Source organism: Callithrix jacchus, chromosome 4 (assembly GCF_049354715.1).
Source record: "Callithrix jacchus isolate 240 chromosome 4, calJac240_pri, whole genome shotgun sequence".
NCBI lineage: Eukaryota > Metazoa > Chordata > Mammalia > Primates > Cebidae > Callithrix > Callithrix jacchus.
The window spans coordinates 80692399-80716309 of record NC_133505.1 but is presented as its reverse complement, the minus strand read 5'-3'; the positions used below and the strand labels follow the sequence as shown (position 1 = coordinate 80716309).

At 38.6% G+C, this 23911-nt stretch overlaps 1 protein-coding gene across 6 annotated transcripts in view; it reads left to right on the top strand.

Annotated features, from left to right (window-relative positions):
* Positions 1-23911, top strand: part of FILIP1 (filamin A interacting protein 1) — a 217429-nt gene that overhangs the window by 5761 nt on the left and 187757 nt on the right. For 2 of the 6 annotated variants that reach the window (XM_078369560.1, XM_054254175.2), the window contains exon 2: positions 20132-20239. The exons of the other annotated variants lie outside the window; for them this stretch is intronic. In XM_078369560.1, coding sequence (XP_078225686.1) covers positions 20198-20239 — 42 coding nt within the window. In that variant the 5' untranslated portion in view covers positions 20132-20197. The remainder of the gene's footprint in view (positions 1-20131; positions 20240-23911) is intronic. 6 annotated transcript variants of the gene reach the window in all.

Genomic DNA, 23911 nt, shown 5'->3' with positions numbered 1-23911 from the left:
TTTATCTCAAGTACTCTGATTTTAATTGAGCCCTTAAGGTTTAAGGATTTTTTTGTTTTTATTTGCTTGCTTAAATGCTATTCCTACCTCCTTGACCAAAACATGAGGAAACGATGAGGTTGCTTCACTGATGAAGGACCTTATAAGTCTGCACTTGAATATATAGTCTTTTTTGATTTTCTAAGAACTGTAACTGCAACCTTCCGAAGTTACTTTAAAGAAGTGAATTATCTGCTGCTTATCTTTGTAAGGAAAAGGTGTAAAAAAAGGAAAAGGTGTAAGAAAAAAATGTAAGGAAAAGGAAAAGGGGTAAGAATGATATGAGATGGACACATCAGAGTTGGCCAAATGCATTCTTTAAAAAATAATTTGCTAAAGATTTCAGGCCAAAAGATGTGATTGACTCCGTTGTCCTGATGAACTGCTGGCACCACCAAGCAATGCCGTTACTGCCAACTTGCCCTTGTTTATCTAAAAGATCTATGCAAAAATTAGGTTTTCACACATACACAAACGCACACGGGCACATGCACACACGAGTCATAGATGACACAGTAATGGGAATAAATAAGCATTCTTTTTCTTTCATATATTTATGTCTTCAGTAACTCATTTTAGGCCTTGCCTCTGTGGTACCAAGCACAACAGGAAAGGAAGAGGCATTGCTGATTTCATAATGCTATTTCAGTGTGGCAGCCTAAGTGCACATGAGGAAATGATGTCCTGTGCCTGTATTTGGAGCCCTGTAGTTACTGTGACGACAACACACACTAACGGAAAACAAAGAGGGTCTGCTCATCAGGGCAAGCCAGGAAGAGTTTTGCCAGCTGAGATTTTTCCTAATTATTCTGTAAGTCTTGAAATGTGACACTGAAGGTATTCAAGGCTCTTTGTGTTTCATTTACTGTTTAGTAAGTGACACATGCTTGAAGAGCAGCCTGGTATTTGGATCAAGGAGTGGCCTTACATATAAGCTTAGCTTTCACATGCTCTGTTGATAGATATCATCTTCTGGTTTGGATACCACCAAACCAACTGGTTTGGCCATAGCCTGTTGCTTGTTCTGGTCTTTAAGGAAGCCAGCTGCATTGGTAGCGTTCACTGCCCAGGGGCCCCTCAACTTTTGGTAAGACATCTCCACCTTCTACATTCAGTTCATTCCATAGATATAAATAATAGCTACATGTAGTATATATTATCTATCTAATACATAACATAGATAGTATATCTACTATATAAAATGATAGTAATAACTAGCATATACTTGAGACTATTACTGTGTGCCAGAAATTGTGTTGTTTTACATGGATAATTTTATTTGCTTCTCACAACAACCGTATGAGGTACTATTTTTATTGCTATTTTACAGATTAGGAAAATGAAGTTTATAAATGTTAAATAACTTACCCAGTAGTAGATTTAAAATTCAAATTCAGGCAATTTGACCTTATCTACTCTGTATTTTCAACCACTTTTTAACATTCAGGCAATTGTTTATGGCACATCTTCACCTAGATGACTATGAGATGTTTTAATGAAACATGTAGAATGTGACACTGCAGGTTAACAGCTGCCCCTACAGCATGAAGATTCACAAATAGCAAAGAATAGAGATTTAGGGTTAGAAAGCCAACAGAGACTCTTTTTCAGGATCCCAAAGTGGAACCAGACACTTTGATGGCCGGTAGAGGTGGCCTAGCACCTGGATGAGCTAGGCCTGGGGCACTGAGATGCAAAAGTGATTCTTCCAGTTATTGATGGGGCAATGTGGTTCTTGGTTTCCACAGTGCTGGGTTGATTCCCAAGAATAGGTTGCTGTGGAGCAGTTAATTTTTATAATACATCCTTTGACACTGTTGGGACTTTGGTCTGCTGTTGCTACTATTGACAATTCAGAGCCCTACCTTCTATTATAAACTTTGAATGTATTGCTAGTCTCTGCCTTGGTCATAAACATTTAGTTTGTGAAGTGAGTTCAAGAGGGAGTTCTACAAAATCCTTATCCTTGTTGTTGGAAGCAATACTTCTTCAAGAAACCTTTGGTGAAGTGTGTGTGTGTGTGTGTGTGTGTGTGTGTGTGTGTTTGTGGATGTTCATCAGGAGGCAGTGAGGAAAAGGGTAGAAGTCATTCAGAACAAATAAGAAGACTTTATGTGGCTTCTTTTTTTTTTAAATTTTTTATTGCATTTTAGGTTGTGGGGTACATGTGCAGAACATGCAAGACAGTTGCATAGGTACACACATGGCTGTGTGTTTTGCTTCCTTTCTCCCCTTCACCCACATTTGGCATTTCTCCCTAGGCTATCCCTCCCCAGCTCGCCCCCCGCTGGCCCTCCCCTTTTCCCCCAATAGACCCCAGTGTTTAGTACTCCCCTCCCTGTGTCCATGTGTTCTCATTTTTCTTCACCCGCCTATGAGTGAGAATATGCGGTATTTCATTTTCTGTTCTTGTGTCAGTTGGCTGAGAATGATGTTCTCCAGATTCATCCATGTCCCTACAAACGACACGAACTCATCATTTCTGATTGCTGCATAATATTCCGTGGTGTATATGTGCCACATTTTCCCAATCCAGTCTATCATCGATGGGCATTTGGGTTGATTCCAGGTCTTTGCTATTGTAAACAGTGCTGCAATGAACATTCGTGTGCATGTGTCCTTATAGTAGAACGATTTATAGTCCTTTGGATATATACCCAGTAATGGGATTGCTGGGTCAAATGGAATTTCTATTTCTAAGGCCTTGAGGAATCGCCACACTGTCTTCCACAATGGTTGGACTAATTTACACTCCCACCAACAGTGTAAAAGTGTTCCTTTTTCTCCACATCCTCCCCAGCATCTGTTGTGTCCAGATTTTTTAATGATCGCCATTCTAACTGGCATGAGATGGTATCTCAATGTGGTTTTGATTTGCATCTCTCTGATGACCAGTGATGATGAGCATTTTTTCATATGATTGTTGACCTCATATATGTCTTCTTTTGTAAAGTGTCTGTTCATATCCTTCACCCAATTTTGAATGAGCTTGTTTGTTTTTTTCCTGTAAATCTGTTTGAGTTCTTTGTAAATTCTGTATATCAGCCCTTTGTCAGATGGGTAAACTGCAAAAATTTTTTCCCATTCTGTTGGTTGCCGATTCACTCTAGTGACTGTTTCTTTTGCCGTGCAGAAGCTGTGGCATTTCATTAGGTCCCATTTGTCTATTTTGGCTTTTGTTGCCAATGCTTTTGGTGTTTTGTTCATGAAGTCCTTACCTACTCCTATGTCCTGGATAGTTTTGCCTAGATTTCCTTCTAGGGTTTTTATGGTGCCAGGTCTTATGTTTAAGTCTTTAATCCAACTGGAGTTAATTTTAGTGTAAGGTGTCAGGAAGGGGTCCAGTTTCTGCTTTCTGCACATGGCTAGCCAGTTTTCCCAACACCATTTATTAAACAGGGAATCCTTTCCCCATTGCTTGTTTTTGTCGGGTTTATCAAAGATTGTATGGTTGTAGATATGTTGTGTTGCCTCTGATGTCTCTGTTCTGTTCCATTTGTCTATATCTCTGTTTTGGTACCAGTACCATGCTGTTTTGATTACCGTAGCCTTGTAGTATAGTTTGAAATCCGGTAGTGTGATGCCCCCCGCTGTGTTCTTTTTGCTTAGAATTGACTTGGCAATGTGGGCTCTCTTTTGGTTCCATATGAAGTTCATGGTGGTTTTTTCCAGTTCTGTGAAAAAAGTCAATGGTAGCTTGATGGGGATAGCGTTGATTCTGTAAATTACTTTGGGCAGTATAGCCATTTTCACGATATTAATTCTTCCTAACCATGAACATGGAATGTTTCTCCATCTGTTTGTGTCCTCTCTGATTTCATTGAGCAGTGGTTTGTAGCTCTCCTTGAAGAGGTCCCTTACGTTCCTTGTGAGTTGTATTCCTAGGTATTTTATTCTTTTTGTAGCAATTGTGAATGGCAGTTAGTTCTTGATTTGGCTCTCTTTAAGTCTGTTGTTGGTGTAGAGGAATGTTTGTAATTTTTGCACATTGATTTTATATCCTGAGACTTTGCTGAAGTTGCTCATCAGTTTCAGGAGTTTTTGGGCTGAGGTGATGGGGTCTTCTAGGTATACTATCATGTCGTCTGCAAATAGAGACAATTTGGCTTCCACCTTTCCTATTTGAATGTCCTTTATTTCTTTTTCTTGCCTGATTGCTCTGGCTAGAACTTCCAGTATTATATTGAATTGGAGTGGTGAAAGAGGGCATCCTTGTCTAGTGCCAGATTTCAAAGGGAATGCTTCCAGTTTTTGCCCATTCAGTATGATATTGGCTGTTGGTTTGTCATAAATAGCTTTTATTACTTTGAGATACATTCCATCGATACCGAGTTTATTGAGGGTTTTTAGCATAAAGGGCTGTTGAATTTTCTCAAAGGCCTTCTCTGCATCAATTGAGATAATCATGTGGTTTTTGTTTTTGGTTCTGTTTATGTGGTGAATTACGTTTATAGACTTGCATATGTTGAACCAACCTTGCATCCCCGGGATGAATCCTACTTGATCATGATGGATAAGTTTTTTGATTTGCTGTTGCAATCGGCTTGCGAATATTTTATTGAAGATTTTTGCATCTATGTTCATCATGGATATTGGCCTGAAGTTTTCTTTGCTTGTTGGGTCTCTGCCGGGTTTTGGTATCAGAATGATGTTGGTCTCATAAAATGATTTGGGAAGGATTCCCTCTTTTTAGATTATTTGGAATAGTTTCAGAAGGAATGGTACCAGCTCCTCTTTGTGTGTCTGGTAGAATTCGGCTGTGAATCCATCTGGACCTGGGCTTTTTTTGTGTGGTAGGCTCTTAATTGCTGCCTCGACTTCAGACCTTGTTATTGGTCTATTCATAGTTTAGGCTTCCTCCTGGTTTATACTTGGGAGGACACAGGAGTCCAGGAATTTATCCATTTCTTCCAGGTTTACTAGTTTATGTGCATAGAGTTGTTTGTAATATTCTCTGATGATGGTTTGAATTTCTGTGGAATCTGTGGTGATTTCCCCTGTGTCATTTTTTATTGCATCCATTTGGTTGTTCTCTCTTTTCTTTTTTATCAATCTGGCTAGTGGTCTGTCTATTTTGTTGATCTTTTTAAAAAACCAGCTCTTGGATTTATTGATTTTTTGAAGGGTTTTTCGTGTCTCTATCTCCTTCGTTCTTCACTGATCTTAGTTATTTCTTGTCTTCTGCTGGGTTTTGAGTTTTTTTGATCTTGCTCCTCTAGCTCTTTCAATTTTGATGATAGGGTGTCAATTTTGGATCTCTCCATTCTCCTCATATGGGCACTTATTGCTATATACTTTCCTCTAGAGACTGCTTTAAATGTGTTCCAGAGATTCTGGCATGTTGTGTCTTCGTTCTCATTGGTTTTGAAGAACTTTTTTATTTCTGCCTTCATATCATTGTTTATCCAGTCATCATTTAAGAGCCAGTTGTTCAGTTTCCATGAAGCTGTGCGGTTCTGAGTTAGTTTCTGTATTCTGAGTTCTAACTTGATTGCACTATGGTCTGAGAGACTGTTTGTTATGATTTCAGTTGTTTTGCATTTGCTGAGGAGTGCTTTACTTCCAATTATGTGGTCAAGTTTAGAGTAGGTGTGATGTGGTGCTGAGAAGAATGTATATTCTGTGGATTTGGGGTGGAGAATTCTGTAAATGTCTATCAGGTTTGCTTGCTCCACGTCTGAGTTCAAGCCCTGGATATTTTTGTTAATTTTCTGTCTGGTTGATCTGTCTAATATTGACAGTGGAGTGTTAAAGTCTCCCACTATTAATGCATGGGAGTCTAATCCTCTTTGTAAGTCATTAAGAACTTGCCTTATGTATTTGGGTGCTCCTGTATTGGGTCCATATATGTTTAGGATTGTTAGCTCTTCTTGTTGTATCGATCCTTTTAATGGCCTTCTTTGTCTCTTTTGATCTTTGTTGCTTTAAAGTCTATTTTAACAGAGATGAGAATTGCAACTCCTGCTTTTTTTTGCTCTCCATTTGTTTGGTAAGTCTTCCTTCATTCCTTTATTTTGAGCCTTTGTGTATCCTTGCATGTGAGATGGGTTTCCTGGATACAGCACACTGATGGGTTTTGGTTTTTTATCCAATTTGTCAGTCTGTGTCTTTAGATTGGTGCATTTAGTCCATTTACATTTAGGGTTAATATTGTTATGTGTGAATTTGATACTGCCATTTTGATGCTAGCTGGCTGTTTTGCCTGTTAGTTGATGCAGATTCTTCATTATGTTGATGCTTTTTAGCATTTAGTGTGATTTTGGAATGGCTGGTACTTATTGTTCCTTTCTATGTGTAGTGGCTCTTTCAGGAGCTCTTGTAAATCAGGCCTGTTGGTGACAAAATCTCTGAGTACTTGCTTGTTTGCAAAGAATTTTATTTTTCCTTCAGTTATGAAGCTCAATTTGGCTGGATATGAAATTCTGGGTTGAAAGTTCTTTTCTTTAAGGATGTTGAATATTGGCCCACACTCTCTTCTGGCTTGTAGGGCTTCTGCTGAGAGATGTGCTGTGAGTCTGATGGGCTTCCCTTTGTAGGTGATCCGACCTTTCTCTCTGGCTGCCCTTAGTATTTTCTCTTTTATTTCAACCCTGGTGAATCTGATGATTATGTGCCTTGGGGTTGCTCTTCTTATGGAATATCTTTGTGGTGTTCTCTATATTTTCTTTATTTGAGTGTTGGCCTGCCTTGCTAGGTTGGGGAAATTTTCCTGGCTAATATCCTGAAGAGTATTTTCCAGCTTGGATTCATTCTCTTCCTCATATTCTGGTACACCTATCAAACGTAGATTAGGTCTCTTCACATACTCCCACATTTCTTGGAGACTTTGTTCATTCCTTTTTGCGCTTTTTTCTCTAATCTTGGTTTCTCGTTTTATTTCATTGAGTTAATCTTTGACTTCTGATATTCTTTCTTCTGCTTGGTCAATTCCGCTGTTGAAACTTGTGCATGCTTCACGAAGTTCTCATATTGTGTTTTTCAGCTCCTTCAATTCATTCATATTCCTCTCTAAGTTATCCATTCTTGTTATCATTTCCTCGAATCTTTTTTCAAGGTTCTTAGTTTCTTTGCATTGATTTAAAACATGTTCTTTTAGCTCACAAAAGTTTCTCATTATCCACGTTCTTAAGTCTAATTCCGTCATTTCGTCACAGTCATTCTCCATCCAGCTTTGTTCCCTTGCTGGTGAGGAGTTTTGGTCCTTTGTAGGAGTCGAGGTGCTCTGGTTTCGGGTGTTTTCCTCCTTTTTGCCCTGGTTTCTTCCCATATTTGTGGATTTATCCACCTGTGGTCTGAGTAGTTGCTGACTTTTCAATTGGGTCTCTGAATGGACGCTCAGATTATTGATGATGAAGTATTTTTGTTGCTTGTTTTTTTTCTACCAGTTTAGCTTCTCTACTGTATGATTGCTGAGGTCCACTCCAGGCCTTGCTTGTCTGGCGTGCACCTATAGCGGCTGCGGAACAGTGAGGGATGCTACCAGTTTCTTTTTCTGCTATCTTTGTTCCAGAATGACGCCTGCCAAATGTCAGTCTTCTGGATATTGAGGGGTTAGGGAGCTGCTTGAGGAGACAGTCTGTACTTTATAGGAGCTCAAGTGCTGATCTGTTAGCTCTGTTGTTCATTCAGGGCTGTTAGGCTGCTACATTTAATTCTGTTGTAGCAGAACTCATAAAAAACCCCTTTTTTTCTCAGATGCTCTGTCTCGGGGGGTTGGGGTTTTCTTTATGTGTCCGTTGTGCTGACCTGCCCAGCTAGGAGGCAGTCTAGTCACTATTTTCCTGCCGAGGCTCCACCCTGCTGGTGTGAGGTCCGCCCTGTTGCTGCAGGCTCTGTCCTGCTGCTGCGGTCTCCGCCCTGTTGCCACAGGCTACGCCATGCGGCAGAGTCTCTCTCTTGTGGCGGGTCGCCTTGGCAATGGCAGGCTGCGGCAGCAATGGGAGTGTACCTCAGTAGGGGCGGGTTGCCTCGGTAATGGCAAATGCCCCTCCCCCACCGAGCTGCACCGTCCTGGGTTCAGCTGTGCCCTCAGTGAAACTCTCCACCCAGAGCATTTTGAATCGCCATTTTGTTTGTCTCAGTACCCTGGCCCAAACAGCATTTCCCTGGAATCTTCTTGCCTGGCTCACTGTCCAAGTCCCGTTCAATCAGATGGATATGCAATCTGCCCTCTCAAGTCTCAGATTTCCGGCTCAACAGGGCACCCAGACCAGTGCGCTTTGTGCAGAGCACTGTGGAGCACCACTGCGCTGGCATCCCGTGTCTCTTTTATACCTGGGAATTTCCCTTTCTGTGGGCAACAAGGATCCATCTGGAAATGCGGCCTTGACTCACCCTCCACTCGTTCACCAAGAGCTTCAATCTTGGTTCTTCTCACTTCACCATCTTGAGTCGGTCTCCCTTATGTAGCTTCTTATTGGTTCTGAATGACTTTGTTTTGGTAGTGAGTTGTTATTCTGGCAGCATGATGTTCCATCAAAAACAAAACAAAGCAGAGAGCTTGCTATAGTTTAAGGAACATTACCTGACGTTTTTCAGCCAGTGATTTGCTACTGTGGAGCAGTGGCATGTTTTATTGGATGTTTTATTTAATTCTTTTATCTTTATTTGCCTGCATGATGTCCAAATGTCTGACCATTTGGAAATAGTTGAAACTTTTGAGTTTCTATTTGCATTTCTGTCATTTAACTTTCAGGTTGTCTGAAGTGAAAGGAGAGCAATTCTAATAAAACTTTGATGGAGAAGATAATTCTTTGCTTCTCTTATGCCAGTGGCCATAAAGCTTCAACTTTTCCAGGGTATCACATTTCCCAGGTAGTGGGATTGAATATCCCAGGAAGGCGAATGTTTTATATGGGATGAACACATGTGACAGAATAAATCTCCACCTTCTGAGAAATGCTATTCTAATAAATTGAAACAGTAACTTGTCACAACTATACTATCACACCCCAACTCCCCCTCCTCAAAACACTACATTAATTATTGGATAATAGCACAGGACTTACACTGCTACTCACCTGTCAGGTTAAAGACCTTCCTGAAGCAAATATACTCTTTGCTGTGTGACATATACCTGTTTAATCCAAGCCAGTGAAAAAGAAGTAAAGGCAGAGATGTATTACATTTCATGAAGGCTATCTGTTTTCTTGACATAACATCTCTTGATTTCTTTGCAGTAAACTCAGTTTTCCTTTTGTCTTCTCTTGTCTTTATGTAAAAAGGTATAACAGTGTCAGAGGAGAAAAAGAAGTGTAATTTTTTTCACTCACCCAGAAAGAAAGTATTAGTGTTCTATTCTTTGGAGATGGAGTTGGACTAGTTGGCCTCTGGAAGTATTTTTTTTTCTCATTCAATTATTCTGAATTTCGTTTGGCACACAACAGTGATAATTTCCATATTAGTCTTTAACTAATTGTTAAGATATGAACAGCTTATCATATTCATTCAAGAATTATCTAAGACTTCTGTAAGATTTCCTAGCTCTCTTGGCACATCTGCACCAAGTCTGATTGTGAGCAAGCATAGGGTGTTGAGTACCACAGTGTCAATGATTACATGGCTTTGGTCCTGGGGCCACCTATACCTTGCAGGAAATCAAAAAGAGTGGATACCTCTAAACTCTGACCTCACTTGAAACAAGCAGATTATCTAGTACTGTGGTTCTCAACACTGCCTGTGCATCACAGTGACCCAGGGTGCTTTAAAAATGCAGATGCCTGGTCTGTGATCCCAGAGCTTCTGATTTAAGTTGGCCTGAGAGAGTACCTAAGCACTGGCCTATGTTGTAAGCTTTTATGTGATTCCAATTTGCATCTGATATTGAGAACCAGTTATCACAATCATTTTAAAGACAATACTTTAAAAGACAGTACTTTAAAATGATGAGTGCTACCTCATCATTTTAAATAAGATGGTACTAGAATGAGAAGTCACTCAGTCAAGTTATAAAGTCCTCTGCAGGTAGAATTGCGTTTGGAACTATGCTTACTCAACCCTTGGTAGTGGGCACTTTCCACACCTTGCAGTGGCTGTGTTCCTGTCTAAAGAGAACTGACCCTCAGGATCGTTGGCTGACTTTACTTTTAAGAGTTTTACCCAAGAATCTTTGATTACTTTCTGGATCCATTTCTATGACTGCACCTCAGTTCTGTACAAGAGTCACATAGGTGGAAAAAGAAGTAAAGCAAGGACCAGAAATGATGAGCGCCACCTCATCATTTTAAAGAAGATAGGACTAGAACGTGAAGTCAGCCACCTCCAGTTACAAAGTCCTCTGCAGGTAGAATTGAGTTTGGAACTGTGCTTACTCAATCCTTGGTAGTGGACACTTTCCACACCTTGAAGTGGCTGGGTTTATATCACAAGCAAATAAAGCAGGTCCCCTGAGCCCCAATCTATTGCTTTTTTCTATTGCACAATCATAATAAATAATAAAGTAGCTAATATTTAATGAATGCTTTCTATATGTTAGGCACTAACAGTTTCATGAGGCAGATATGCGTGTACTCTATATTTTCCAGATAAGGAGGCTGAGGGAATTGTCCATCCTCTCTCCATCCCCCAGCAAGCAGGTGGCAAGTCTGGGATGAGTCCAGGCAATTGGACTCACCAGCCTGTGCTTGTAAGCTCTTAATCACTTTGCTATTCTGGAGCCCACTCTGAAAATATAAGGTGTTGAATGGCAGCTGCTCCTTCATTTCAGCATCAGGGGTCCTGATGGAGCTGGGAATAGTGCCTTTAGTTTCTAACTGGGCTTTTTGCTTGACTAGAGATTGGGTCCTTATCTTCCCCTCTATTTTCCCAATGAGTGGCCCAATTGGAGGCAACCTATTCTCTTCAAGATTTTTTTATGATGCTCTATTTCCCCCAGTGACTTTGTTTCTTTTCTGCTGCCTCTCCTTTCTCTTGGGGCCCAGTATAATATTTTATGCCTAATTTTGGACACATATACTTTACCCTAAACATTCTAAACACAAACTCTACTATTGTGTTTGGATCTTTGACTTTTCCACTGGTCTTTTGAGTTTGGCTGGGTTCCCCATTTTTCTTTGGATTCCTCTGTCTGGACTTTTATGCCACCCTCTAACTTCTCTCACAATACCAGCAACAACAGGAAAGGATGAATCACTTTGCTTTCCTATACAGCAGGTGCATTGGAAACAAGCTGATCTGTCCTGTGAAACTGACAGGTCAGTGTGTTAATGTACTCTGAAGAACTTTTAAAATCTACATTTTTAGGCAGCATGTATGGAATTAATTTTCTGATTGATTCTGTAAGTTTGAAATTCTACAGAACAGGTTCCTTCACACCTAGAGGAAAACTTATGTGTGTTGTCGGGTAAAATGAACCTTACTAAGATGAAATCACCAATAGCAAATACTGTAGCACAGGTTTTTCTAAGCAACAGAAAGCAAACAAAAAGTGAAAGATTCTTATGATTTTTCTATGACACATATTTACATGCAAATTCAAAATTCAATGTGATAAATAGATTCTGTTATAACTTGGCATTGTTTTTAAAATCATCTTGCACCAAACATGTACTCCATAACTGTTTGTTACATTGAATCCATTAAATGTCACAAAATTGAGAAAGTAAATGTTAATGACCAGTTTCCATTAATTGAATTGAACATAATTTTTCCTTGATAAATAGGGAAGTAACAATTAGTGACCATTGGTGATAATTTCTCTGCTTCTTAGTTTTTTCTAAACCTTTATGGTCATGTATTGCTTTTCTAACAATATTAACTAAAATAAATAAATGTTTTAGGTGTTTACTAGAGTATCACTGAATAATCAATTCATAACTGAGTGGGAGCTGGACTTAGTAGCTCTAATTAGCATATATATTTCCATTAACTGACTAGAATTCTTTCTTTAAAACACAGTGACATAGACATAGCTATTGACAAAAGTCTAATTGCAACTACTAACCCAAAACCACAACCAGGCTGTAGTTCATTAGCTGGAAACACTCCTATCCTTGGAAATCTATTTTGGAGTTAGGATTGCTCCACTCCTCTACAAGTGGTAAAGCAACAGCTGCCATTTAATTAATGTTTCTGCTGACAGTTCCAGCTGATGAATACCGTTGAATTTCTCTATTACAATCAATACTATCTACATTACTCCAAAAGGATATATTGAGTATGATTGCTTGATTTTGCCTTATTTCACCTTATTTATTTCTCGCATCACTTATTCCAAATTCCAATGATGCCATTATTTACATCACCATTCACGTCTTCCAGAGAATAAAGTCCCAGTGGAACACATGTGTTCCTGGTGATGTATTTTGATGGAATCTCACCAAAATGAGCACGTGAAATGCTGAACTCAGAGAAGAGGACAAGGGGGAAATCCAGATGAAAGTGGACTACGGTTTCTCAGAAAGTGAAGAATTTTGTCTTTTTGAGAGAAAGATCAGGGGGAAAAAATGGAGCTCTTGTTTTACTGCATATTATTAGTGAAAGATTAGAATCATCCAATTTGAATTATACCTGGGTTATATTATTATTTCAATTTCTCTTCCAAGATACTTTTTCATAGGAGTTGGATTTCAACAGCACTCTCACTATTATTGTGTGAGAATTTAGAAGGATTTGGTCTGTGAGAAAGCAAATGATTATAGAATGAGGTCCACTCAGTCTACTCATCTTGAAGAATATGCCCTGGGGCTCAGACAGGCAAGACACATGCTTTGTAACTGAAAGGGGCTAGATTGATGCTGAACTGGAGAACATAGGCTCTAAATGGTGTGGCATCAGATGGTAGAGTGGTTCAAGCTAGCAGCTGGCATCTGAAGGCCTAACATGCGGTTATGGGTTATTCTGACAGGCAGATAAAGGATGCCTGCATTCTGACACAGGCAGAGAGTCAGTCCACATTTGGGCAAGCTTGTCAGCAGGAGCAGGAAGGAGAGCAGGGAGATGGGAATCAGCAACAGGATAGCTGTGGAGGAGGAGCAGTCCTAGAGACGGTGAGTGAGATGTCAACATTGTCATACAATGCCAAAGCAACTAAGAGGATGCTAAATTCTAGTACTGGGCTAGAGTTCTTTGTGTCTCTCCTGTTTTAAATTTAGTAAGAATAGTGTACTCATTCACCAAATATTTTTGGAGACTCATGTATTCCAGGAACTGAGCTAGGGATTGGGATAATATGGTGAATGTTATCTCTGCTCTCTAACAGGAGTTATAGATAAAACAATGGCAATTTCAACACCAAGTGACTAGTGGGTAAATGGTTTAGTGAGATTACAGAAGTAGTAGTCTCACTACTTTGGGCACAAGTGAATGAAATCTCTTTTTTATACACTGGGCACAAGTGAATGAAATCTCTTTACTTCTCTCATCCACTGCTTGGATGGTCAATGATTGGTCCAGAGCCAGTATAAAGTGACTCTCACTATGGGAAAGGGAACTGTAGAGGTTGAAGACAAGATAGGGCCTGACAAACAAGGTCTAAGGGAATGCATCAGACATGAGTGTTACTGAAAAGCTCAAATATCTGATTTGTTACAATAAGTCTACATTGCTCTACAAATAGTATGGAATTAGTGAGTTGCATTCTTTCACTTACATGACAATTTTAATGTTTTAAAAAATATGTGATGAAGAGGCTCTGCTATATACATACATGTTCATCATAGTTAAATCTTTAGTGGCCATAATGAGGCAGCCAAAGAAGCCTCTTGCGGGCTAATTCCTGACCCTCAAACCACATTGCTGAGTATTTTTTTCTAAACATTGACCACTCTCAATATGTCTAAAAACAGATGATGAATGCTCCCTATAAAAGTATTTGCTTTAGGACTTTTACAAGTTTGTGCACTTTGAAAAAATACTTACATATATTCAACACTCCATTTCAAGTGCCTAACTGCTCCTGAGGCAATAAACCTAGGTTGTAGCCAGAAAATTTTTGAAGCACATGTTGGAGAATTGCCTTACCACATATTAAAATGAATTTTGAGCCGAGCATAGTGTAGGCTGAAGGGGGAGGATCGATTGAGCCCGCGAGTTCAAGTTTAGCCTGGGCAAGAGAGTAAGACTCTGTCTCTTAAAAAAAAAGAAAAAAGAATCTTGAACCCATATTAATTAAAACACTCCGGAGGTGATATCCAAATCAGTTCATATCAGATGAGGTGATCCAGGGAAAATAGTAGAAGGTCCAGAGAAGTATACATCTATAAAAATGGTATACATTTTTAATACTATAAAAATGTAGCATTATGAAAAAGAGATTTTAAATCTGTACTGAAAATATGAATTATTCAATCAACAGGGTTGAAATAACTGGAAAAAAATGAAATTAAATTTCTGTTACAACTTACACTAAAATATGTACTAGACAGACCAGAAATTTAAGTCTAAAAAACTGAAGGTAAAATATCAACAACAAAAAATTTAAAACCTATGTAGGCTGGGAAGACTTTCCTAAGTAAGACAAAAACCCAGTAAAACATAAGACTAAAACATTTGATTCCATAAAAACGGAAGACTTTTACATGGAAAAAAAAAATCCCACCCACATAACCATCATGAAAAAGTTAAAATTCAAACAGTAATTTGTCACCAAAACAACCAGGAACAAATGTCCTTAATATAAAGACTCTCTTTTTTTTTGAGGCACAGTTTTACTCTGTTGCCCAGGCTGGAGTGTAGTGGCACAATCTCGGCTCACTGCAACCTCCACCTCCTGGGTTCAAGCAATTCTCCATGCCTTAGCTTCCCAAGTAGCTGGGATTGCAGGCATGTGCCACTCCACCAGGCTATTTTTTGTATTATTAGTAGAGATGGGGTTTCACCATGTTGACCTGGCTGGTCTCAAACTCCTGACCTCAGTTGATCCACTGGCCTTGGCCTCCCAAAGTGCTAGGATTACAGGCATGAGCTACCACGTCCGGCCAAGAGTCTTTTAAAAAACGAATGTAGGAAAAGAGACACAATCGAAAAATTGATAAATGACATAAATAATTTGGAATAATTTTGTGAAAAACTAACCTTACTGATAATTAAAAGTTCAACTAAAAGAAGATGTATTATTTCAACCAATACATTGACGAAGACAAAAAACTTCAATACCCAGTATGTTGAGGGTATGAGGAAATTGATACTATATATTGCTGGCGGGAAAACCAACTGGAAAAAGTTTCCAGAAAAGCAATTCAACAGCATGTGGCAAAAATCCTTATAATCATAAAAAAAAAATAAGGATATTTACATTTTGAGAAATAAAAATATTAAACACATGTAGTGCTTTTGAGAGTACTTTTTTTTTTCTTCCTCCTATTGTTCTCAAATCTATTGACTTCTAAAAATTTGGCAGACCTAGTGTCTCTTATGTGAAGAAACAGCAATAAACTTTTTTCTCAGTTGCTGGATAGGATTTCCTAGGAGGGACCTTGTTAGAATAGAGTTGTTAAAACAAGGCTGCATAATCCTTAAGTGTCAAGTACATCTTGATAGCAACTTATTTCCTTAGTGATATATTATTAAAAAGTAAACTGATAGACAAAATTGACACATTTATGACTAGATCATGAGGGTGAGAGACTAAGGAGCAGGTGGATGAAATGGGGCATTGCACCAAACAACTCTTTGCCATTGATCATTACCTAGAATAAAATTGTTCAGGCTCATTAGGGTTAAACTTTTTTGGGCATGAAATATTCTGAAAAAATTGATTTACTATAGTATTTATAGATACTGGTAGATGCTAAAAGATAATTGACTCCAACCTCTTTTAATGAAAAATGATGAAGCTGAAAGTTTGACAGAATAAAATAGATGTATGAATTCATAGACAAACCACAGTGCTGTGGCACATATCTTCCTAGAATCCAGAGCACCACCGCCCAAGATATCTGTTGTATAAGAGCTCATGATTTCTCTGTTTCATCATGTCTCTGGCACCACCAGATGTTGGGCTTTTCAGCAGCTCACTACCCATCAATCCTGCCTGTTACTCTGGGGGATGGAGAGAGGGTGGTGCCAACCTAAGCTCCAGTCATAGAGTGGCGTATGGGGTGAATGTGTCCTATGAGGTGTACTGTGAAGGTGGTAAATGATTCTCAGCTGCTTCTCACTACACGGACAGCTGGGTCATTTTGTGAATGGGTAGGGAGCAGCGATGTGAGGGAAATCTCACTCAAGATCTTATGTGCCAACATTTTTCTGCTTTCTCCTGGGGAAGCCCTCTTTTGGAAGAAGCCACTCCTGAAACATTACCCCGAATAAAGCTAAGCATTAAGCATTTTAAGGCAAGCTGATCATCTAAATCATCTTTTGCTGTTTGATCCTGCAAAGAATATGCTGAGATGAGTGGTAGTGCTCTATCACATCAGTTGTCCTTTTGTTTTTATACATTGGGCACAAGTGAATGAAATCTCTTTACTTCTCTCATATCCAAAGGTAAAGAGAAGTGAGCACAACCATCATATTTAATTCTGTTAATTACAGTGTAAGCGTAAATAACAGCAAGAACTATGCTCTATTTCTAACTTCTGTTTGATGATTATCAGACCCAGAAATGTAACAATCAGTATATTATTCAATGAATTCTTCACATTGTCTATTTGTAGGCCCCATTTCTTTAAACAGTCTAGCCAATTATATTCTCATATCCTTGTTTCCTATTATCTCTTTTAGTCTCCCTGACATAATCACACTGTGAGTTGTGGGAATTGTTTCCCCCTCTTCCCTTTATCACTGGGTTCAGCTCTAGATATGTACAAATGTTGTCCCTCTGCATCACATGAGAGCCCTCTCCATTAGGCCTTGTACTCAATTTCCCATGCTTTCCGAGTTTATTCCTTATTATCTTTTGTTTCCTTTTTTAAAATTTTTTTTCCTTTTTCCTTATTTTTTTAGATATTTAACATTTTAAAAATTATTAATCTTATTGATTGATAAATTATAATTATATACATCTATGGGGTAAATGTGATGTTTTGATATATGTATACTGTGTGGCATGGTTAAATCAGGCTAATTAACATTTATCACTATCATTTTTTATAGTGAGACATTTGAAATTTACTCTATTTTGAAATATATAATGCTATATATTTCTACTACAATGACTACTATTGATTACAGTCATTCTGCTGTGACATAGATATCAAAACTTACTCTTCTTGTCTACCTGAAATTTTGTACCCTTTAATCAACAACTCACCATTCACTTCCTCTCCCCTACTCCATGCCTCTGGTAACCATCATTTTACTCTCTATTTCTATGATTTAAACTTTATTATATTCTACATATACGTGAGGTCATGCAAGAACCCTTTCTCTTTTATTTCTTCTGCTTCAGTCCATATTAGAACATCTTTTAGCATTAATATACATGAAAGCTACACAAATCAAGGCACTTTTATTAGTGTTGTAGTAAAGGTTAGTATTCACGAGGGGAAATTTTTTAAACCAATAATTAACCTTTGATCTCAAGATGTGTTATCAATTTCCAATTAAAACTGATAATGCCAATCATTCTCTGAGAAAGAGCTACTTTGGAAGAAGGACCTAACATTTCTTCTATTTGGTTATATAACAGCAGAGTTCGAAGAACAAATTAACATTCAACAAGGAGGTCAACCCAAACACTAGGGAGCATGAGGATGGTCTGTCATGACTCTTCCTAGGTTTTAACATTTGTTTTCCGTTTTGGAACTTGGTGCTGTAAGGAGGAATAGTGGCTACTATGCTCAGAAACAGAAAGAACATGGTGTGAGTACAAGGGTTGTAAATGATGCTCAATATACTAAGAAAAGGCCAGAATCTTGATTATATAAAGTCCTCAGCTAAATTCCAGAAATGTTTCATAAGTGCATTGAAGCAACAGCTTAACTTAAAAGGAGAGTTATAAATGGGCATGTAAAATATGCATGTAGAATAGGTTGGGTACCATTTTTCGAAATACTCCTGACAAAGTTCTGCAGAATGTTTATGTGTAATTACTTTCTTTAGCTCAGCTTAATTTCTTTATTAATAGTGGTTGATGGCTGGGCGCAGTGGCTCATGCCTATAATCCCAGCACTTTGGGAGGCCGAGGCAGGTGGATCATGAGGTCAAGAGATCCTGTTCAACATGGTGAAACCCTGTCTCTACTAAAAATACAAAAATTAGCTGGGCATGGTGACACACACCTGTAGTCCCAGCTACTTGGGAGGCTGAGGCAGGAGAATTGCTTGAACCCAGGAGTCGGAGATTGCGGTGAGCCGAGATCACACCATTGCACTCCAGCCTGGGTAACAGGAGCGAAACTCCATCTCAAAAAAAAAAAAAAAAAAAAAAAATAGTGGTTGACTTGTTTGTTGGGTTTTGTTCTTACCAACTGAATGCTGCAACTGATTAAACTGAAGGTATAATCTCTTATGTTTGGTGTGATCTGGACCTGACCACAGAAGCAATTTCCCGGGGTCACCTAAATCCCAGTTAAACTGAATGACAAATTAGGAATCATGATACCAATGAGACTCAATCTCTAAGCTTGTTGCGTGAATATGATGATCATTATTGCTGCTTTTTTTCTTTTCTTTTCTTTCTTTTTTTGAGGCAGTCTCACTCTGTTGCCTAGAGTGCAGTGGCATGATCTTGGCTGACTGCAACCTCCGCCTCCCATGTTCAACTTCATTCTGCCTCAGCCTCCTGAGTAGCTGGAATTATAGGCATCTGCCATCACACCTGGCTAATTTTTGTGTTTTTAATAGAGGTGGGGTTTCATCATGTTAGCTAGGCTGGTCTTGAACTCAAACTCAAGTGATCTGTCTGCCTTGGCCTTCCAAAGTGCAGGCCACACAAAGTACAGGTGTGAGTCACAGCACCTGGCCAATGTTACTTTTAATATAACTATTACAGCTATTGACTTTAGAAATAAAATAAATGACAGATAATAGTAGTTACTTTTATTGGGTGCTTCTTACCATATCAGGAACTGTGCTAAATGCTTTATGTGCATGGGATGATTATTATCATTCCCAATTTATGAATATAGTCATGCTGTTTTTTTGAATTCTTCTCTGAGACATTATCTAACCTCTTGTCAACTAAAATTTGGGCTTGTCTAAAACCTCAGATATGTAGATTTTTATAGACCTAGGTGAGGCTCATAAACTAATTTTTCCCTGATAGATTTTCTAATACTTGATAGTTTTGATTGTATACAAAATTCACTATGAAATTTAAAAATCTACCCACAAAGATATTATCAGAGTAAAAAATGTAAGCCATATTTAGAGTCTTTTTAACTTTTTTTTTTTTAATTAAAAAAATTTTTTTTTATTGAGACGGAGTTTTGCTCTTATTACCCAGGCTGGAGTGCAATGGGGCGATCTCGGCTCACCGCAACCTCCACCTCCTGGGTTCAGGCAATTCTCCTGCCTCAGCCTCCTGAGTAGCTGGATTACAGGCACGTGCCACCATGCCCAGCTAATTTTTTGTATTTTTAGTAGAGACGGGGTTTCACCATGTTGACCAGGATGGTCTCGATCTCTTGACCTCATGATCCACCTGCCTCGGCCTCCCAAAGTGCTGGGATTACAGGCGTGAGCCACCGTGCCCAGCTAGTCTTTTTAACTTTTTAAACCTCAGAAAGATTTTGTATTGTTTTAATAACAGCATCATCATAATATAAGATGCTGTGCTGTCTTTGTAGGGAATGGTGGAACTATGGATGATGGGTTGCTATCATAAATACAACTAGGACTGTGAGCTGATTTCAGGAGAGGAATTGAGCATCCCTTATTTCCTGCCAGATTGCTCTCTGGCAGGGATTAGTTAGGGTTACAAAATAAATATTTCCTTATGGAAGGCTAACTGCTCTTAGAACAAATCTTCGGTCTTCACCTGTGTCTCTGGAACTACTTCACTGACCAGCCCAGATTATGCGTGATTTATAATTCAAATAAACATTGATTTATATTTAAGATATACATTATTGAAAATTTTAAATTATACTCACTTTAAGTTAAAGATCAGTTAAACCTGTATTAGTCCATTCTCACATTGCTGTAAAGACATACCTTTATGTGACTGGGTAATTTATAAAGAAAAGAGGTTTAATTGGCTCACTGTTCAGCAGGCTGTGCAGGAAACATGATGCTGGCATCTACTTGGCTCTTGGGGAAGCCTCAGGAAATTTACAATCATGGTGGAAGCTGAAGGGGGAGCAGGCACGTCACATTGCCAGGTAGGATAGAAGGGGGAGAAGGTGCCACACACATTTTTTTTTTTTGAGATGGAGTCTTGCTCTGTTGCCAGGCTGGAGTGCAGTGGAGTGATCTTGACGCACTGCAACCTCCACCTCCCGGGTTCAAGCGATTTCTCTACCTCAGCCTGGCTAGTTGTTTGTTTTTGTTTTGTTTTGTTTTTTAGTAGAGATGGGGTTTCACTATGTTGGCTAGGATGGTCTTGAACTCCTGACCTTGTGATCCACCCACCTCAGCCTCTCAAAGTGCTGGGATTACAGGCGTGAGCCACCACATCTGACTGGTACCACATACTTTTAAATGACCAGATCTCATGAGAACTCAGTCGCTATTAAGAGGACAGTACCAAGGTGATGGTACTAAACCATGAATGAGACACCAACCCCATGATCCAATCACCTCCCACCAGGCGCCACCTCCAACATTGGGGATTACAATTTAACATGAGATTCGAGTGGGGACACAGATCCAAAGGATATGGAAACTTTTGTCTGATATCTTCTTTAAATACCTAATGAGTATAATAGTCTCATGGAAAAAGGAACCCCTGGGGAACCTAATGAACAACTCACTCACTGCTGTCATGTCAGCTGCAGACCTCCCAAGTGAGCACTGTTGGAAGAAAAAAAGAAGTAGCATCTCAGTTCTTTCTGTTCCTGGTTTCATACACTGATTCGTCTTCAAGGGAAGAAGCAAGACCCATTGTTGGGTCTGACATGTGGCTAGTTACTAGTTGGCTTTCTCCTTCACTTCCAGTCCTCCAGTAGTAGGAGGTGGTAATAAAGAGAGCATGGATGTTTAATAATAGGACACTATTAACCAAGAAGAGGTGGGATTTGAGTATGACAATCTGCAGACATAATGTGGTAGAGTAAATGACATTAATAAAATAATATACAATATATTGAGTAAAAATAAATGCATTAAAGAAAGTATCTTTAAGATACTATTGCAAAAATAAGAAGACCCTATTTCTAACATTAACAGTAGCCATTTTCATTTAGAGATATAAATGTGTGAATTTAAGTTTCTACAGTAAGCATGAATTACATTTAATAAGGAAAAGAGTTGCAGCTATTTTGAAATAATTTAATGGATTAGTTTACATGGCCAAATAAATAGGAAATACTTCATTTAAACTCAAAATGTAATAAGATATTCTCTGGAGGTTATAATGCCAAAATTGTGTTTGTATATGTGTTATACCCTTACCTTATTCCATAGAAGATTTAAAAAAGTTTTCTTATACATTTGGTAGAGATTTTTATACCTTGTCCCAAAAAAGGCTATGTCTGTATGCTTTTAAATAAAACATTTCATAGTTAGCATATGAATGGACATTTTGTTTTCCTATGGGTGAATTTGTTTCATCTATTTTTAAAAATAAAACAGTCACATATTTATAGAAAAGCTGGAAGTACCGACAAAGGCTTTTTTTTTTTTTTTGCTTGAAACACCGTAGAGTAACTTCCAATTTAGTGTCTCACATTTCTTTAGTTGGATCACCTACAAACAAGTATATTCATTTGTATACCCAAACAAATCAGGATTAGGAAATTAACATTGATACATGAGTATCTAATATTCAGAACCCATTCAAGTTTATCAGTTGTCCCAGAAATGTCTTCTATAGTGAAATAATTTATTTCAGAATCACATATTGCATTCAATTGTGTTTTTTTATTTCACTCTGTAACATTTCCTTAACCCTTCTTTGACCCTTTGAAGTCCTATAATGTTACTGTATCGTAAATAGGCACTTTGAGGTATCAAAGTAAATGATCCTTCCTTAGCATTGTCCGTAAAATTAAAAAACAACATATGACCTTCTCAACTTCAGTCAGTTTGAAAGTAGGGAGAGCTTGGTAGAGATCCAAGATGACTGATCACTAACAGTTCAGGATTGTAGCTCCCAGTGAAAATGCAGAGAATGAGAGGACGCCACACTTTCAGACGAATTTTCCTCGCTCACAGACCAGAAGATTCCCAGTGGAGGGGCCCCACGGGTCGCCAGTGTGACTCTTGTGGCCGGCACAGTGGTTTTGCTGGCGCCTTGGCGTGGCAGCTCTTCATGCAGAGTAAACATGAGGAGATTCCGAGGCAGAAGAGCACCATCAGTCTTATCGCTGCTGTTTTGGCCGGCGCAGTGGGTTGCTCGGATTCCAGCGCTGGGAATCAATAAACTGGGCGTCCACTCAGAAACCCAACTAGAAAGGTGGTAATTGTAAAGACAACAGATGGATAAATTTATAACAAAGGGAAGAAACCAGCCTAAAAAGGCCGAGAATACCCAAAATCAGAACCCCTCTCCCTCTACAGGGGATTACAGTTCCTTATCAGCAATGGAACAAGCCCTGATGGAAAAGGACTGTGTGCCATTATCAGAAGTAGGCTTCAGAAGGTGGATGATAAGAAACTTTTGGGAGTTAAAAGAACTTGTTCTAACCCATGTAAAAAAACTAAGAATTTGAAAAAAGGTTTGACACAATGCTAACAAGAATAGACAATATAGAGAGGAATATAAATGAACTAACAGAGTTGAAAAATACAACACAAAAACTGTGAGAAATATACACAAGTTTGAATAGCTGAATTGATCAAGGATATCAGAGGTCGAAGACCTACTTAATGAAATAAAACAAGAAGACAAGAATAGAGAAAAAGAAAGGATAAAAAGGAATGAGCAAAGTCTCCAAGAAATATGGGACTATGTGAAAAGACCTAATTTACGTTTGATAGGTGTACCTGAATATGATGAAGAGAATGAATCCAAGCTGGAAAATGCTCTTCAGGATATTATTCAGGAAAACTTTCAAAATCTAGCAAAGCAGCACAATATTCAACCCCAGGTAATACAGAGAACACCACAAAGATATTCCTCAAGAAGAGCAACCCCAAGGCACATAATCGTTAGATTCACCAGGGTTGAAATGAAGGAGAAAATACTAAGGACAGCCAGAGAGAAAGGTCAGGTTACTTACAAAGGGAAGCCTATTAGACTTAGAGCAGATCTCTCAGCAGAAACCCTACAAGCCAGAAGAGAGTGGGGGCCGATATTCAACATCCTTAAAGAACAGAACTTTCAGCCCAGAATTTCATATCCTGCCAAACTAAGCTTCACAATTGAAGGAAAAATAAAATCTTTTATGAACAAGCAAGTACTCAGAGATTTTATTACCACCAGGCTGGCTTTACAAGAGCTTCTGAAAGAAGCATTATACATAGAAAGGAACAACCAGTATTAGCCTTTCTAAAAATATACCAAAAAGTAAAGAGCATCAACATAAAGAATAATTTACATCAACAAATGGATAAAATAGCCAGTCAACATCGAATAACAGTAACCCTAAATTTAAGTCGACTAAATCCCCCAATCAAAAGATACAGTCAAAACCTAACAATATGCTACATCCAGACCCATTTCACATCCAAAGATACACAAAGACTTAAAACAAAGGGATGGAGAAAGATTTACCAACCAAATGGAGAGCAAAAATAAATAAATAAATAAAAAGCAGGAGTTGCAATTCTTGCATCTGATAAAATAGATTTCAAAGCAACAAAGATATAGTGGTAAAAGGATCAACGCAACAATAAGAGCTAACAATCCTAAAACCCAGATACATAAGACTCATAAAGAGATTTAGACTCAA